Genomic DNA, 17829 nt, shown 5'->3' with positions numbered 1-17829 from the left:
AACAGGGGCGAGCAGGCACACACGGGCAGGAGGGATCTTCATCCACCTGGCGCAAGCAGGGAACAGAAACTCGGGGTACGCCTCGGCAGGCAGGTGGGCAGCCCCGGGCTCGCTCTGCCTGCGTGAGGCCACATTTCTACCTAGTGTTTCCACGTTCACATCTCTGCCTTCAAGGTGTCACTGAAGCCTGACCTCCTCCAAGCCGTGCCCAGCACTCGGGGCGGTTCAGCGTAGGGTCTGAGCGTGGCAAAGCTGAGCCCCAGGGCCAAGACGCCGTGGCGGGAGGAGAAGCAGCAGAAACCAGTTGTGTTGTATGGAGTTAACCTGCTCCTGAGGAAACAGGGGCTTGTCTAAAAGCTTTCTCCAATGCGCGCACTGCATCTCTTGCTAGAGAGGGGCTGGTGCCTGGATCTCACCAGGCCTTGCAATGGAGAGCATCTCACCTCAGGGACCTGACTTGCACAAGGCCAGCACGGTGCCAGCTCATCCCTCCTGTCATCCCCTCCAGCAGTTGTTGAGCTGCCCCAGGCTGCGTCTCTGGGCTCTGGATGGAGCCAGGAGTCCCCCTGCCGCCATGTCCTTGTCACCGTGGGCCAGGCATGGCCACAGCATCCTCCATGTGCTGCCTGCGCCCGTCCGGCAGCGGCTGGCGCAGAGGGGCAGGGGAAGGTGCGATGCTTTGTGTGGCGCGGGGTTAAATCGGTTGTTCCCATCAGGGTGGATGTGTTGGAACCACCTGCGGGACTGATCCTGCCACGCGAGGTGTCCCCGTCGGCTGCCCAAAGCAGGTGGGTCGGGCTGCAGGGCAGGAGCTAGAGCTGGTGTGCCCGTGGGGACACAGCCCCGTTTCTGCACACCCTGGTGCCATACCGAGCTGCTGGGGAGGGACGGTTTTGGGCACACTGAGCCCTCAGGAGCTGCCAAAACCCACACCAAGACCCGCAGCATCAGGGAGGTTCTGGACGGTGTTGTCCTACCAGAGTGTTGCTGGTTGTCGCTGTCTGATCCTGCTGGGGTCGACAGAAGTTACAGCCCTGGCTGCAGGGACAGGGCAGTGTTTTTCTGGCTGACAAGCAAGGAGAGATTGGCCACTTGTGCCTTTAAATCCTCCCAAAAAGCCAGCATGCTGTGGCCAGCTAGGTTCATAAAATCTCCCCAGTGGAGAGCTACAAGGTTTCCTCCCCCATCCCTCAGAGCCCAGCCCTGCAGCCTTTTAAACAAGCCCGTAATTTTTATTTTAGATTTTTAAATGCCTGGATGTGGCAGTGCCCCACGGACCTGTGGGGCTCTTTAGGGTAACACCAGCAAAAGCTGGGTCTAGTTTGATTTAGGCTGATCAGTCAGTGCTGCTCCCAAGCTGATCACATTGTCATACACCCCCAAAAAGTTAGCATGCATTTATTAATATTCATTGCAATAGTCTAGGGAGTCAGAGCGAGCCATCTATATGCCAGTCTAGCAGGTGAAATAGCAGAAACACAGAGCACAGTGCAAGGAGAGCTGTAATAGCTGACCAGAAGTATTTGCCTTCAGGTTTCGAGGCTGAGCTCTGCACATGGTCCAGCCACCTGGTCACATACCAGCTTCTGAACAAGCCTTAGTGTTATCCAGCACCGCGGAGCCTCTGTGACGGCACCAGCTGCGTGCAGGGAGGCAGGCGGGGAGGACCCTGTGTTGCTCCCCAGGTACAGCTGCAATTAACACCAACGAGGTCAGATGCGCCATTCTTCTTCTTTTCAGTGTTTGCAAACTGTATGGGGTTTTTTTTTTACAGGTTATGAGGAGCAAGGCAGCATTGCTACACATGGAGCTATTCTGACATGGTAATTCAGACTAGGTTCTTGCAAACGCACTTGGAAACTGGACTGGACTAAGCCATGAAACACACTAAGGTATGTCTGGCCATGTGTGGCATTATTTTTGGAACAGATCCTCTCCTCCGCTTTTATTTCACATGCTACTTTCCTTTGCAATACCTCTGCATCTGGACAAGTTCTTATGTACAATATAGTGCTCAGTTAAACAAACAAATCTATCAATCACCTACCTATATTTACAGATTTATAAAAACTAATGTTGGCTTTTACAGTAACACAAAATCTGACTTTTCTTTGGTCTGAACACTGCTGCAGATTACCCAGTTGCTACCAGGGTGTGGGAAACTACAGAACGGCTAGTTTTATCTATTATAATAGGCCATTTAATCAAGCATTTGAACTAGGTGCCTCTGCTTCCTGTTGCTGTAGTCAGCCAACATATTGTAATTCATTTAGATCTAGAAATGAAAAACCCAACTTGATTTAAATTGTTGTGACCTAGATCTAGTTAGGGTAGGAAATACATAATAATGTATTGGATCAGATTGTCTCTGTTGGCGTTGTTTTGGCCACTGACCCCGTAACTAGAGTGTATTAAATGTATCTCAGGGACTGCTTGCGTGATAAAATACATACTCCCCTTTCTGACTGGGTCCATGAGGAAGTCCTGAGCCAAACTAGGCAGATCTCTGACGACAAGAATGAAAAAGATTGACTGAACATGGGCTGGTCTTCTAAAAGCCAGAAAGAAGGAGTGCTTGTGCTGTGCTGTGAACGCTGCCTCAATGCTCGAGGTACGCAGCTGAGGAAGTTGATGGCAGTTGGTAACTGCTGCTTTAGACAACTTGTGCTGAGCTGAGCACTCACCGAATTTTCTTTGTGCCTCACTGAACTGCAAAGTTGGTCCTAGTCCCATCTGGCAGCCCCGCATCAGCTGAAGCCCTGCGTTTTGTCACTCCCAACCTTAACCCTAACTGTTACTCACACTGTCCCCAAGTCAGCTTTTGTTCTGGGTGTCACTTGAAGCATGACCATACTTCATCCTTTATTACAACTGGAGACGAAGCAGTCCGCATCCCAGCAGACCTCACATGGTTCACAACCTCTTTTCAAATTCCAAAGTCTTTGACTCTGGCTTGGAAAAAACTTCCTCGTTTTTATAGAGACCAACCTGCGGTTCTTTGGAGCTTGGGTCCCTCCCAGAGGCACCCTGGGGCCCTCACCTGGCTGCACTGTGCTACCACACTTGGAAAAGGGGTTTGTGTAACGGAGTTGTACCCACTCATCCCTCCTGCCCTTCCCAAGTATTACACACCACCTTATAATTGCTTAACTGAAGAGCCACTGGGCGTAGGCTTCTGGAAATAGGCCTCAGATTAGCAGATGATCAGCAGGGGACAAGATCAGCGCTGCTTGAGTTAACCTGAACACTGCTTACCCAGCCTGGCTTTAAATTGTCACAGGACTCACGGATGCATCCCAGTCTGCCAGCTCTGGGGCAGAGTTCACTCGCTCCATTACCCCTTATTTTCCCAAAGAAAGGAAGGATACATCCTTAGGCTAAGCAGACCCAAGTTTTCCCAGTCAGGGTTACAAAGCCAGATAGAAAATCTTTACTGATTATAGAAAGTCTTCCGCAATAATTGTGGGAGATGAAGCATCTTCTTCATTGCTCACGTTATCTTATGATACTTGGTAGAGTAAGAACACCCTAGGAAAAGTATTTTTGTTGAAATCCGTAACATGGTATTTAATCCCAAGTAGAGCAACAAAGACGTGGGCCATAGAGCACCATTACTATGTCACATAAGAGACACAAAATATTACTTCCCAAACAAGGTACTTTACACACCAATTCTTAATGTTGTCTTTATCCACGTCCTTAGTGGTCAGTGCATTCCAAACAATTTTTCCTTCTCCTTCACATTTTAGAACTCCAAATACTGATAATGTTTTGCAGAACAGGTTAGTTCAGACGTGCAGTTGTATTCTACATTAAATGATCACCAATCATATCAGTAGCTTCCAACTATATATTTGTACTTAGTGGTGTAACATGCAGGCAGTTTCTGTTTTCAGTAGTTTAAAACAGGGTTGGATTTCATGTTCTTGTATCGGACAGTATCCGTTGGGACAGTGTAATTCTGTACAACTGCGCCTTTCCGATGGTCAACAGGAGCTGAGAGAGCTGCAGCCAAGCCTGTGCTGGCTACCCTTGGCAGCCTGTTTGCTGGTCAGGGTGAGCAGCAGCGCGGTCCCCAAGCCTTGCATCTGAGTTGTTCCAGACTGTGTTGGAATCGCGTTGTCTCTCAGGCTGCTGCATGTTTTGGACACATTAAAAATAACAAAATGAGCAACAGGCAGAGCTTACTTTTATAACAATTTCTTTGTTGTACAGTTGACCTACTCTTCTAATACATTTATGGAAATCTTACACATTTGAAAACTACCAAAATAAAAAGACAGGTATTTAAAGGTGCACTGAACTCAGGAAGGCACCCAGTGAAGATTCTCCCAGAAGTAAATATTCTGGCTGGAACAGCTTGCTCGTAACACTGGGTCCATAGAGAACTGCAGTTTCAGCAAAGTCTCCAGTACCACTGGAGTAATTACAATTGGTACCAAATCATCAGTTAGGACAGAGAGGTACTCATCCTCCAAGCTGGTTGCAGCACGTTGCCCTTGAATGTTGTCTGTTACTTCTGCTTTGTTGACAGATCTGCGATAGCTCCTGGTAGCTTTCTCCTATCTCTGAATACCCAGCAGATGTGCAGCGTTTCATTTGAACTGGTTATCAATCAGAGTTCCTTTCATCTTGGCTTTCTTGGCTTCCAACTCAGCCTGATTAAGAAAATTAAGACAGAATGAAATAATGTCTGGATACGTTTGCCTTCAGTGCTCCAATAAGGTTTGGTCTTGTCTGACCATGCAAGCTTTTCACACCAGGAGCAAGAGTAGCTCAAGTTCTTTGCTGACTCCCTCCTCCCCTGAGGTACAAAATGAGGACCACCTTTAAAATCATAAAAGGTCCAAGACTAACTGCACAGGAGACAATTTCATACTTTCTATCCTCAGGTGGAAGCTACACATTCCCCCTACCCCCATCTACTCCTCTTCTGTCACAGCAGGCAAGATCAGCTGTGATGTTCTTGCCATTAATTCTTCAAGTGACCCTTCTGGTAGCAGCTGAGCTGGCAGGTCCTCCACAAGGGCCTTAGCTTGCCCTGACACCTCACGGCAAAGCCCTGCTCTGCCAAGCAGGCTTGAGAGCACAGCATTACGGGTGCTCTGGTTGGCAAAGCCATGGCCTGGTTTCCCCTTCCCTCGTTCCTCGTCCAACAGGTCACAGAAATTCTCCCTGCAAAAGCTCTGCTGCTGCTCTTCAGTTAGCTCTAAGGTAATTGTGTATAATTTTAAGTTCAGGAGAACTAGAAGAACATCTCTATAAAACCTGTAAAGGAAAAAGTCATCCTCACAGAGCTACAAGTTCCCCATGACTGTACCAGGACCTCTCTGTACTTGTAGTCCGATCTGCAAGATAGCTTTTGCGTACAACGCCAACAGATCTCAGGGATTCGCGTTCAACACCGATGAAAACACTCACCAACTCCTGTAGCCTTCTTTTGCTCATGCCTTTGCGTTCCAGCTGTTTCTCAATCACTTTTGCATTCTGGGCATAGGAGTCTGCAATCTCCCTCTGAAACACATACAGTGTCATTTGCAACAGCAAACCCCAAAGTAACACCTTATCCAAATGGTGAGATGATCACTGGTTCTGATCGGTGTCTGAGACAGCTGCCCAGTTCAGGTGTGACTGTCACTAAGGGCAGACAAAACTCACCGCTTCAATCTCCTCCTCCTCTTCATCAATTGTGGAGACTGTGACAGAACTGAACTTGCCCATGTCTTTGGTCCGTTTGGTCATCATCACCTGGGTAAGAAGCAGAGTATTTTGTTAAACCTTGGCAACAGTTGTGCCGCTAGGGATCACTTCCCCCTCCAAACCTTTTAAGTCTTCTCTTGCAAGTCATTAAGATTACCTGAACTCCGTGGGTGGCAAAGGAGAATTATCCCCAGTGATTTCTGGGCTTAGAGCTGTCATTAATCAGAAGCAAACTCACTGATACACAACAGATGAGCCAGATTTTGAGAATCACTGTGCAGACTACCAACGTGACCTACTTGCAAATGGAAACTTTCTGGTAACTGAGCCTAAGCATCAGGCACAGTCTAGATTTTCAAGTTTATTTTGCTTTCCTTTAGTGCTAGGACTCCGAGGTGCTCTGTAAAGGAAAACTGAAGGCAGACGGGGAGAAGACACCAAACTGAGTCATTGTTTAGAGGTCCTTTTCTTTCTTTTTCTCCGCTCTGCCCCTGCCATTAAGTGATTTTACTCACCACACCCTTCTGAAAAGCAGAGATAGCCTTTTTACTTCTCTAAAGCCGATTACCTTTTTGGGAGGTTCTTGTTTCTGAGTATATATGTTTGTTTTCCCAAAACCCTGGCCAAATTTGACCACAGCGCCATCAACAATAAACGTCACGGGAGCATTTTTCTGTTGGTGTTGATAAAAGAGCAGCAGTCCACACCTGGAAACAGAAACAGACTGTAACTGGGGGGGAAAACCCAGGCTCTGCATTCCTACGGTTACCTCGCAAACGGATTCTAGAAGTCACTCGGGAGCCACGGCGGTCACTCACTTGCCACACTTCTTCCTGAACTGCCGCTCTATGCCTTCGGGCCTGGGGGAGAGAGGAAGAGCTTGAGGGGAGCATGAAGGCGCTGGTGGCTGGTTGATGGGCCCCAGCCGGGTGAGGAGGCAAGGCCAGACCAGGGTAACCTCTTCCCCGGGCCGCGGAGGGGGTCTCAGAGGGACCGGGGGGGGGGTGTCGGCGGAGGCGAAGGCCTGAGACCCCCTCCTCGGCCCACCTGCGCAAGAAGACGCTCTCCTCCTCCTCAGCGTTGCAGAACTTGTGGGCGTGCTTGGCAGCGTCCATCACCCGAGCGCGGTCCCGCGGCCTCATCGGCAGCTTCTCCAGCTGACAGTCTGCGCGACAGCGGCGGCCACAGGCTAGCGGCGGGACCGGCACCCACACCCGCCGCGCCGGCGGCCTGTGTCCCCGTGTGTCCCCCCCCCACAACTCCCTTCACGGCGGCTCACCCAGCACCAGCACCATCTGCCCGCACAGGCAGTAGTAAACGTGAAGCGGCTTCTCCCCGTCGTCGTACTCCTCGCGGTCACGGGTGTCGGAGCAGACGACGGAGCGGGACACCACCTTCGGCATGGCGGCGGCGGCGGGGCCCGGCCTCCCCTCAGGCCCGGCCTCCCCTCAGGCCCGGCCTCCCCTCAGGCCCGGCCTCTCCTCAGGCCCGGCCCCCGCAGCAGCTCGGCTCCGCCCGCGAAGGTTTTTGAAGGAGCTGTGCCCCCCGCTGGGGTGGTTTTGGGTTGGTTTGGGGGTTTTTTGGGGTTTTTTTTTTTGGACGTTGTCAAGGGGAAGCGAGGGGGATGTTGGTGCGCAGCGGAGGGGGTACAGGCACCCCGCTTCCGAGCGCGGGATGGCACGGCGTGGTCGCGCGTTAAACGCAAATGACAACGGCAAAATTCAGGCCTTGGCGTCGTTCCTCTTAACGAAGAAGCGAGGCTGAACTCGGCACGGAGGTGCTCCGAACCGTGGGGAGCGGGGAGCCGGTCACGGCGTTTCCCTTTGCACCCCGTTTCGGGCTCTGCCCGCGCCTCCGCCACCGGCCGGGCGACGGGAACGTCTGTCTGTCTGTCTTGCCTGGGCAACGGGCATGTCTGTCTGTCTTGCCTGGGTAATGGGCACATCTGTCTGTCTTGCCAACGAACGGGCACCTCTGGCGAACCGAAAGGCAAGGCGCAGAACAAAGTCTCTTCCTGAGAAGCGCCATGAGCTCATCCGTTCCTTATTGCCCAGGCAAGAGCGGGAAGGGTCAAGGACGGGAGCTTTTCAGTGCGGCCACGAAAAGCGGTGTTTTTATTATTTTCTTTCAGCTTCTGCGAAAGGCTGTGGGTCCTCCTCCCCGTGTCTTTTGCGGAAGCCTCCTGCGCGCACGGCTGTATTACATGAGGTTACAAGTGAGGATGAGGTCGAAAAGCAGGGCCTATCCCGTCTACCCTAGGCAACAGCTGAGAGAAATTCTTTACTCCCAACGGCTATTAAAAAAAAAGGTAGAAAAGAGGTTATTTCCCCTCGGAAAAAGCTCTCTGTGGAGGCAGAAAGTGCAGCGTAGCGGGTTCTGCTGGTTTTGGCTGGGGCAGAATTAATTTTCTTCGCAGTGGCTGGTACTGAGCGATGTTCTGGATTTCTGCCCTCCCTCGGTGACGTCACAGGCCACGTTCCACCCCCGTCCGCCACGGTCGGTGGTACAGCCCCCCCCCCGCCTTAGGCACCGCCCCTCGCCCCCGCGCCGCGGTGGTAGAGGCTGCTCCGGGGGCTCAGCGACATCCGGCTCCGCCCCCTCTCCCCGCTCCGTTGGTACGTCCCGGGATCGCCCGGCAGCCGGCGCAGGAGTCGGTGGAGCCCAGGCCCCCCCCCCCCGTTCCCCCCCCCCCGCGCCAGCCTGAGTGGTAGAGGCCGCGATCGCTCCTGTTCGTCAGCGCTGCCGTTGCCTCAGTCGGAGCTCGCTGCCGCCGCCGCCGCCTCTGGGCGCCCCGTGCTCCCTCTGATAGTGTATGAGTGATCTATAACCCTGAGCCCGCCATGTCCACTCCGGCCCGTAGGCGCCTCATGCGGGACTTCAAGAGGTACCGAGGCCGCCGGCTGAGGGGAAAGGGGAGGGCGGGCGGGAGGAGGGCGACGGGCCCGGCTGCTACCGGGGGAGGAGGGGGGCAGCACAACATGGCGGCGGGGTAGGGCGCGCTCCGCTGATTGCGTAGCGCCGGCCGACGGCGTCCGCCTGCGGGTTACGCTGTTTGCGCAGGGGCGGGTAGCTACCTGCCTGGGTTACGCTGTTTGCGCAGGGGCGGCCGCCGGCCGCGCGGGGGGCGGCGGCGGCGGCGGGGCCGGCGCCTCAGCCCTCCCTGTGCCCCGCAGGCTGCAGGAGGATCCCCCGGCCGGGGTGAGCGGGGCCCCCTCCGAGAACAACATCATGGTGTGGAACGCCGTCATCTTCGGGTGAGTCGGGCGGTGGCGGGGGGCCGGGGGCGGCAGGCGGCGGGGTCCGCCGCCGCCGCCGCCGTTCTGCCTCCCGGGGCGGGGGGGGGGTGAGAGCCGGGCTGCTCGCGGGGTAACGCTGTGCTTTGCTTCTTCCCTCCTCTAGGCCCGAGGGGACCCCTTTCGAGGACGGTAAGTGCGGGGCTACGTACGGGCCCGGTGTTTGGCTTTCTCGGGGTAAACTGCTGCAGCTTGACACGGCCTTGGCGTGTCCCTGCCGTGGGCTTTGCAACAGGTGTGGGCCTGGGGACGGAGAAGGGACATGGGTGCATGTTCACCTGACCACACATCCGTATGCTGGACTTATGTAAATTTTGTTATTATTTTTTTTTTTATCCTACTCCAAGAAAGGCTTGTGGATTTATATTGCTACGTTGATTTACAGAAATGTACAAATTGGCTTGGAGGGCTTGCTTGCAATAGCTAAATCTGACTATCCTAAGCCTAATTTAATGTACCATTTTAAGGATCTCCAAGCTTTTCTGTTGAATCCTGGATCATGGTTTTAGGGACACTCGTATTTGGAGAACTGTCAAAAACCTGGTACAGGACCATTGTCGTTTGGTTTGAGTTCTGTTTTTTCTGATGCTGGAAGTGCTGTGCGAGTAAGTCCCGACGTGAGTCAGCTGAAGTAGGAAATGGGCTGAATGTCTGAGGAAGTTCAGAACAGAATTTTTGAGTTGGGTTTTTTTTTTTCTTGGCATCTACTTCACTCTGCTACAGTTGGTATCATTCAGGGTTAAAGATTGAAAGGACTTTCTAACTTCAAAAGCCGACTGAATAGGTTGTTGTAACATACCTGTGTCCTAGTAGTTTCTGTCTGGCCTTACTGTGTTTTATAGCTTTACTGATGCTGTATGAATACTTCAGCATCTTTGTGAAAACTTGTTAGACATGAAATACTGTCTAACTGAAATCAGTGATGCATTTTTTTAAGATACTTTCAGTGCAGGCTATAATTAATCCTAGATCTCCATGACTCATGACAAAAGCATAGGAAAAATTCCTTAACTCTTATGTTGTTCTTGGCGAACTCCTTTGTCTCTGTTTGTCCTCGGAGGTAGCACCTGTGGGCATGCCTGTAAATTGCAGATTTTTTTTTTCTGTGAAGATTTTGAGGATTTTAAGTATTTCAGGCCGAAGAAAACTCCAGAGACTCCAGTTACTTTTTTTAACGTATTAGATTAGTTAAGAAACTTGCTATAGTGGCTCCTTCAGAAGTCTAATGTTTAGAACTTGAGTATTCCATAACATCGCATAATAGAACAGATAGACTAAATGTATTCTGTTATCTCATCTTGTAAAGTCTAAGGGCTTCCTTAAACTTCTGTGAGGGTTGCTAGAGCTGCTTAGCTTCTGCCTAAGCACTGCCCCTAATAGAGTGATTCACTGTTTGGAGGAGAAAGCTGTCTCCTTGCAGCGTGCTAAAATGGAGATTGTTTCCACATTCAGGCTCTTCCAGCTCAGTGTGGGGTTAACAGATGCTATAAGGGCTTTTTTTCATATATTTTCATTTAGTTGCAGAAGGTTGGAGACTGCTTTTGAGAGCCCCGACATCCTGATTTCCTCTGTGCTTTCCACTGTGGCAGCACTGTGTCTTTATCTCATATACTTAGGACATGTTGCACTCACAGCAGTTTGAAGTTCAAACAGATGCTTGAGTCTGCTACTGCTGTCCTGCTGCTTTGGTTGATCTAATAATATAATCTCAGTGTGTGATGGATTGCTCTTTTCATAGCAAAGTGTGCGTTTTCACAGTATGCGCTCAGGAAAACAGATATATCTTGTGTTGCAGGATATGCTTATCTCCTTTTCTCTGGGACATATCTTGCATTGTGCTAGATAACAAAATACTAAGTGGTGCCTAGAGATATGGGTGTATTGGTGCCTCGGCTGCGCTTTTCCTTTAAGTGAGTAGAGTAGCACAGTTCAGATGCAGTTTAGCTTAATGTAGGTGAAATTAAGGGAATTCTTATTTAACAGTATTGAGCTGTTAGTTTGGGCTTGCTTTGTAACTGTGCAGGCCCTTATGAGTCAGAGGTACGCTGGAGCTCTGTAATCCTCAGGAAGCCTTTGCAGGGCAGAAGTTGCTTTGTACTTTCATTTTTAGGCTCTGTCACTTCCTGGTGATACTGTAAGACTTCAGATACCTTGGTTCTTGTGAAAGTAGCCTGTGAATTTTTTTGTGGTTGTTGTTGAACTAGAGGTGTAATAATTTCAATAATTTTGTGAGAATTACTGTTCTTTATCCTTATTCGGGTGAGGCCCTTCTCCAGTCGCAGCTTCTGAGGTTTCTTAGCTTTGTCTGAACTGAAAACCTTAAGTTCAAACGTGTTTGTTTACTTGCTGTGCAGCATAATGCAGCTAACAACGCTCCCTCCCCTCCACCCCCAGACTTTAGAGGGTGTTTTCACAACTCGGCACGCAGGCTGACTCGGCCTAGGAGCAACTACTAATTTAGATCAGCAGCATAACTTCCATCCTCTGGTTTAAGAGGATTCGATTGCAGGTGTCTGCAGTAGGACCCTGGGGATATTTATCCTGCCCTTCACTATATTTCTATGAATCTATATATGTGTGGCATCTAAAGTGGTAGTGCTGTCACAGTGATGGAAACCCAGGCTCTCCCAGTCCTTCAGACCTGTTTCTCTGAAACTGGAGGATATTGCGGTTAGTACAGGATTCCTGACTTGGACAGAGTTAAGTAACACAGCTATTGTAGTATCCTGCCTTTCTGTGATGGTGGAGGAGGCTTGAACTGAGAAAGCAAGGCATTTACCTTCTGTATGGTTGGTTTGTTGCTTATGGAATATGGATTCTGTACTCTCACGTGGGAGAGGAAGAAATCGTCCCTGCTTTATGGACAGTGGAACAGAGGGGGCTGCTCTCCCTCCTTGCTGTGAGAAGGGCCTCGCAGGAATGTGGGTGCTGCTCTGGCGGGGGTTACTCGGGCCAGTGTACAGGTCGTGGAGAAGCCTCACTGTTAGCCACGTGAGAGTCTGACGTCCTGAGGTAGGAGAAAACAGATCAACAAGGTAAGAAAGTACAAGAGAGAGAAGTGAATGTTCTACTAAGATCAGTGATGATCCTAATATCAATAATGGCAGTGAATATGGTAATTTCTGTTTTAAAATTGGCTGTCTAGGGTAAGTTGCAAGAAGTACCAGTTGAAAGCTTTAAAATTAGTGACAGAAGAGACTGGACGCTGAAGGCAGTGCGTGTCGTGATACCTGTTTCACTTGTGTGGACTTTTAAGTGTGAGTGACCCTTGGACTTTGGTTCATTGAATCTCTGGATTTGTCCTTTCATAAAGCTCAGCAATGAGGTGCTGTGTACTGTGGAGCTCTTTCAAAGAGCCATTGCCACTCTGGGTCTTGACTTGGAAATTTGAGTAGGTAGATGCTCCAGTTGGAAGCTGTCTAACCACTCGCTCAGATTTGTGTTAAAAGTAATGCTGTCCTGTCCCTGGTGGGACAGATAGCTTCCCTTTCTTTCAGTAGTTTTAAATGGACTCTAGGACCAAACTGCCCTTGTTACTGCTTTTTGGCCATCGTATCTGTCCCCTCTGCTCCCACTTCAGTCAGTGTTCTAGAATAGCATTCATTTTCTCAAGTATGCTTGTTGAACTCTGATGGTTTGTGCTCAGTTTTCAGCCTACTGCTTGCTTAGTCACTCTTCCACAGCACAAAGCGCCTGCTTTCCTACTTCATAAGGAGGCTACTGAGAACGAGAATTGGGGCAGGGAGAGCTGGGAATCTTTACGATTTAGAATCAAATCTCTAAGTGTTTGATTCTAAAGGGCCAATATTGCTTGGGATCGTCACTGTGTACGGAAGGAAGGGTAGTCCTGAGCTGATGTTCACAACTGGTAGAAGTTGTTACTAACTTTCCAGTGCTGGCTTTCAAACTGATCTCAGATCTGGCTCTGTGCCTCTGGATTAGGTGGAGTAAAGCTCTGAAGCCCCACTGCAGACTTGTGCTAATTTGAACAATCTTAACTATACTACTCTTGTTCCTTTTGTTTTACAGTAAGACAGCATGCTGTTGGCTCTCTGCTCTTACATTCTTAGGCTGCTAATAATTAACAAACATGCAAAAACTTATTTTTAGGATGTTGAGACTTCCCACTGCTGTACGGAAAAGCTCTGAAGCATCTGTACTGTGTGCAAACTGGAATGTCAAAGCAATGACCTTCACTTCTTGTAACTCAGTGTTATAGTTTATCTCCTTATAAAGGAAGGAGTCCCTGGGAAATACTGCAGGTCCTTGCTGATCTGAAAAAAAGGAAAAGGGGTTGAAAAATCTGTTCTCTGGCCACCAGCTGTTGGCACATGTTTGCCAGCCAAACAAAGGACTACATTAATTATAGTAGTGCTGGAAAACTCCCTCACAGTAGGAAGCAAGGATGAACTTCATATCAGCCCCTGAGTTTTAATTTGGGCACTGAGTGTTGGGGGGGAAAAAAACCCTGTCACCGATATGCAAGAATGCCTTTTCAAAAAAGGTAGTATGTCTGCCCTGGCAGCTTGTTACAGCTATTACTGTAAGGTACATTCCTTTTATAGGAAAGCTATATATTTATAGGAAAGTGCTTCAGATATTTCTCTCTGGGCATACCCAGGAACTTCATGAACTACCTCCCAGATTGGTTGGTCTGAGGTGATAGCGTGGTAAAGAGAAGCTTGCATGTTTTGAAGTGGAGTATGTAGAGTTCCTTAGTTACTGATCTGAATCACTAGCAGTGCTTAGTCCCTTGGACCCATATTTATGCAGTTTAGTTGACAGACTTCTTATCCTCAGATTGTCATAGCCTGAGGAGAAGGGCTAAAATAACTTATGTTGGTGCAGGCTGTCAAAATGATTGGATTGGGACTTAACTACACAGTTTTGTTTCTGCTTAATCAGTCTTTCTCAAAGAAAGACTAGTTAGTGTGAAGTAAATGATCAGATTTTGATTTTAAAGTGTCTGATTTGGATGCTGCTTTCAATACTACTTTTCTACAGTAAGACCTGATTACCTTACAGTTGCTGATAGAAATGTATTTTCTTGAAATTTAAACAGGAAATAAATAAGAAGGTCCTTGTCATGATAGCATGTTCCAGTCTCTAGGACTTACTAAATCACGGTCTGTTACACAGCTGGTTATACACCCACTTGTGTTGTTTTTGCAGTGCCCTGGGATTAGGCTTTGTGGAAGGGCAGATTTATTTCCTTACACAAACCTTTTGACTGGGGCGGTGGTTTTGGCAGTAAAGGTAAGTCATAGGAGAAACTCTCGTACCAGTACTGTCTAGGACTTCAGAGTTAATGATTAACTCCAAAGAGAGTAGAAGAATCATTGTAGGACTGAGCAATCCGTATTCCATATCTAACATGCATGTATGAGGACAACAGTATCAGTTTGTGCTTGTGGAGGGATGCTACTTACTCATCCCTTGTGTAAATTCATTCTGAATAAAGGTTACTTGTCTCTCTTTCAACTCCAGGAACTTTCAAACTCACAATAGAATTCACAGAAGAATATCCGAATAAGCCACCTACTGTTCGATTTGTCTCTAAAATGTTTCATCCCAATGGTAAGTACTTAGACAATGGTTTTTTTGTTTGTTTGGGTTGCTTGTGGTGGTGGTGGTGTTTTTATAGCTTGCTACAGTGCTGTAGAAAAAGGTCTATTTATTATAAAAGTTTCTACTATCTAATAAGCTAGCAAAATTCCACTGTGGTTCTGTGTAGGGTTGGTAAGGATGAATATGTGAGCAGTGCTCAGGCTTGAAGTGAACGGGGCAGTAAAAGGAGCCTCTTACCTTTCAGGTGTTACAGCACAGTATTGATGAGACACTCTTCTCTCTCTACTGCCTGTTGTTAAACCTTACAGAAGAATATTTTGTACTTAAATAGCAGTGCCTTGCACTTTGGTCTATACGCATTGCATACATAGCATAATGACACTGCTGAACGTGGTTGTCTTTTATCACTTCCCAAAAATGCCTGTAAGAATGATATACCTTGAAATGTAGTGCTAGTTTCCAACTATAACCGGTGATAGTAAGATCATTTAATTAATCCCCTTCCTTGGCAAGTAAAGGTTGGAGATGTATTCCTTGCCTCCAAACAAGTAATAAGCTTTGTGAAGAAATACTGGAAACTTTAAAATGTAGCAAGAAAGCATGTGTGGGTAAAGTGCACTGAGGGAAGGTTCTTCTAAAGCTGCCCTGAGAAGGGTGACTAGACACTGTTGTAGATACTTTCTGGCGAAATCTTAATGTGTAAACAGCTTTTTAGTTGTGTTCTTCATTTGGTTCACTTGTGGGTAGTTTAAGGTTTTTTTGCCTTAAAATCTATTCATGGTTTTCCATAGTGGTAGTTACAATGTCACAGAGAAGCTTGATGTTGAAGAATAAGCAGGGGTTGAGTTTAAACACCTCAGGCAGCTGTTGGTGACAGGCTTCACCTCTTCATAGCTACAGGCTTGTTTGCTGGATTTAAGTCTGTCAGACACTACTGATTTTGGTAGCGTTTGTCAGTATGTAGGTTTCCAGAATCACGCAATACTAGGAAAAAACTGAGTAGCTCTACAACTTCTGTTTTAAGCCATTCTTCTTGAACCTTTTCTAGTCTATGCAGATGGTAGTATATGTCTGGATATTCTTCAGAATCGTTGGAGTCCTACTTACGATGTCTCCTCCATCTTAACATCCATACAGGTAAAAGAACTTTGCATGAAAAAGCAGAATGAAATTAGGATGCTTTGACAAAAACAGCTCAGGAAACACGTTTGGGTTTTTTGTTTTGTTTTGTTTTTCTCCCAATAGCCAGTATAGCAGCTATACCTTGATATTTGCTAAAGTATGAATACTTCCCAGATGGAAATTGACTGGACAGTGACAGGAGGTGGTCACTGAAAGGACCCATCCAGCCATTGCACTGCTTGGGTATTGCTGCTTGACTGTCACTTAAAGAGTCAGCTGCACTGCTAAAATAGCAAAAGCTTCCAGTAACTTACACCTAGAATAATGCAGTGTATCTTACCTGTATCTAGATGAACTTTTGCACACTCACTAGGAGGGATAGTTTAAGGATTATGTTGGAAAACTATGCATACTTTCAAGTGCCTAAGAATCTTTTTCTCTTCGTGCAGTCTCTATTGGATGAGCCAAATCCTAACAGTCCAGCAAACAGCCAGGCAGCTCAGCTATACCAAGAGAATAAGCGGGAATATGAAAAACGGGTTTCTGCAATAGTAGAACAGAGCTGGCGTGACTGTTGACCCAGGATGATGCAAATGAACACTCTGTTGATGAGGAAAATAAACAAAGTGTCCGAGTCATCTTTTTCCTCCTAGCATTTACTTTGAAAGCAGAATAGCTGTTGTGCTGTTGCCACCCTCCCTTGCTGAAGCTTCTTCTCCTTGGACATCAGAAAGCACCCACTTTGAAGTCAAGTGTTCTGTACTTGGGTTACTTGCAAAAGAGTTACTGATGCTGAATTCATTTTCTGTGGTCCCTCTCCAGTCTTAGGGCAGTATTGTGCATTTCTGTAGTGTACACTAAGCTTTTAATTGTAATTGTGTTATACACAGTGATGCTTATGTGTAGCTTGATAAAAGGGATGTTTATATACATACACATTTTTTAACTGATATTAACTAAAGTGCTGATGTGTCCAGGCTGGTCATTTACCTCTATTGGTTTAGACCCCACTGCATTTGTAAGTACTGAGTGAAGAAATAACCTCTTGTTTCCCTTTTGTATTGGTTTACCAACTTCTCACTCATGGAAAAAAACCCAACTCTTAAATTGATTCCTATTCAAATATTTAGTAAGACTGTGGAATGCTAGTTACTTCTGCACTTCACATGCAAGATTTATGTACAGATATACATAAATCTCTACAGTTGTGGTATTTTGATCTTTGCTGAGGGGGAGAAACAACCACTCCCCCCCTTTTTTTTTTATTTTATTTTAAAGGACATGCCTACAGAGACTGCTTCAATAAGTTTCTATAGTCCTGTCACTGAGGCATTACTGGACAAAACCAGGTAGAGCTGTGGTACTCTGAGCAAAAGTCCTTCCACATTAAGGAAGAGGTAAAACCTGAAGTGTTCCAGTGGTGGAATTACTCTCCTTCAGCGTCTTTTTCCTGCCCCTTATCTTTAGCTGAGAAAGATAAGTTCTTTGGGATCCAACTTAGCCTTGTGAAAAGTTTGAATAAAGTACGGGGTAGGCACTTGAGTCTCTGCAGTTTCTGCTCTTTGTAGATGACTGTGTGGTTTGTGTGAGCTACTGCTGCATGCTTGGGTTAGTTTCCCTTCAGTTTTATGAAAGTATTTTTTCAACTGAAAAAAACATTTGTAAGTCCAGACTCACTTTTTTTGTAAGGCTAAGTTTGTACATTTGGATACAGTACCTTAAGCAGCAGTGTGGGATGAAACCTACAATTGTGTTGTCCACTGTTCCAGTGTCTTTTGTGTGCACATTGGTCTGTTAGTTGAGAAGTTTAACTTTGCACAAGTAACCCATGTAAGAAACAACTGTACATTTTTCAAAAGTTGTAAATAAAGTGTAACCTTAGTGCTTATTGTATAAATAGGCAAGAGGTGTATAACTGTGGTTATTTTAACTGGGAGGGTAGGAGTCTGCTGTGGGATCCAAGCTCCAGGTAGACTCTTACAGCAGGATGGCGAAATACTTCCTAACCTTCTGGGCAGGAGTTGTGCTTGGGCAGAAGCTCTGCCAGTTGTAGTGCAGGGAGAATGAACTTGGCCCTTCCAGCCAGCAGGAGGCGGCAAAGGAAGAAAGACAGGCCAGGATCAACTAACTAGCAAAGAAGTGGAGA

General features: G+C 47.6%; 2 protein-coding genes across 3 annotated transcripts; one reads left to right on the top strand and one right to left on the bottom strand.

Annotated features, from left to right (window-relative positions):
* Positions 1 to 3407: 3407 nt before the first annotated feature.
* Positions 3408 to 7166, bottom strand: STEEP1 (STING1 ER exit protein 1). Its single transcript, XM_052813102.1, has 7 exons — positions 6980 to 7166; positions 6748 to 6865; positions 6519 to 6560; positions 6269 to 6407; positions 5659 to 5748; positions 5422 to 5514; positions 3408 to 4658 (listed from the first exon to the last, which is right to left on the bottom strand). Exons 1-7 carry the CDS (start codon positions 7101 to 7103, stop codon positions 4596 to 4598), a joined length of 669 nt encoding a protein of 222 aa, XP_052669062.1. The 5' UTR covers positions 7104 to 7166; the 3' UTR covers positions 3408 to 4595.
* Positions 7167 to 8308: 1142 nt separating this feature from the next.
* On the top strand, positions 8309 to 17587 carry UBE2A (ubiquitin conjugating enzyme E2 A). Of its 2 annotated transcripts, none has more exons than XM_052813103.1 (6): positions 8309 to 8584; positions 8874 to 8954; positions 9100 to 9125; positions 14481 to 14570; positions 15586 to 15698; positions 16133 to 17587. In XM_052813103.1, exons 1-6 carry the CDS (start codon positions 8541 to 8543, stop codon positions 16259 to 16261), a joined length of 483 nt encoding a protein of 160 aa, XP_052669063.1. In that variant the 5' UTR covers positions 8309 to 8540; the 3' UTR covers positions 16262 to 17587. The 2 variants fall into 2 exon arrangements, with proteins under 2 accessions (XP_052669063.1, XP_052669064.1); XM_052813104.1 differs by having other exon boundaries at positions 8353 to 8584; positions 15610 to 15698.
* Positions 17588 to 17829: the final 242 nt, after the last annotated feature.

The sequence above is a fragment of the Harpia harpyja genome, chromosome 18, assembly GCF_026419915.1.
Source record: "Harpia harpyja isolate bHarHar1 chromosome 18, bHarHar1 primary haplotype, whole genome shotgun sequence".
NCBI lineage: Eukaryota > Metazoa > Chordata > Aves > Accipitriformes > Accipitridae > Harpia > Harpia harpyja.
Note: the sequence above shows the minus strand (reverse complement) of the source record. Positions and strands in the feature narration are given on the sequence as shown.

Excerpts from the sequence above, each read along its gene's own strand:
- STEEP1 (XM_052813102.1), bottom strand. The coding sequence starts at position 7,103 with ATGCCGAAGGTGGTGTCCCGCTCCGTCGTCTGCTCCGACACCCGTGAC. Across the intron at positions 5,749-6,268 it reads AACAAGAACCTCCCAAAAAG|GTGATGATGACCAAACGGAC; the intron begins GTAATCGGCTTT and ends CTTCTTACCCAG. Across the intron at positions 4,659-5,421 it reads AAAGAAGGCTACAGGAGTTG|GCTGAGTTGGAAGCCAAGAA; the intron begins GTGAGTGTTTTC and ends TTTCTTAATCAG.
- UBE2A (XM_052813103.1), top strand. The coding sequence starts at position 8,541 with ATGTCCACTCCGGCCCGTAGGCGCCTCATGCGGGACTTCAAGAG. Across the intron at positions 8,955-9,099 it reads TGGAACGCCGTCATCTTCGG|GCCCGAGGGGACCCCTTTCG; the intron begins GTGAGTCGGGCG and ends TCCCTCCTCTAG. Across the intron at positions 15,699-16,132 it reads CCATCTTAACATCCATACAG|TCTCTATTGGATGAGCCAAA; the intron begins GTAAAAGAACTT and ends CTCTTCGTGCAG.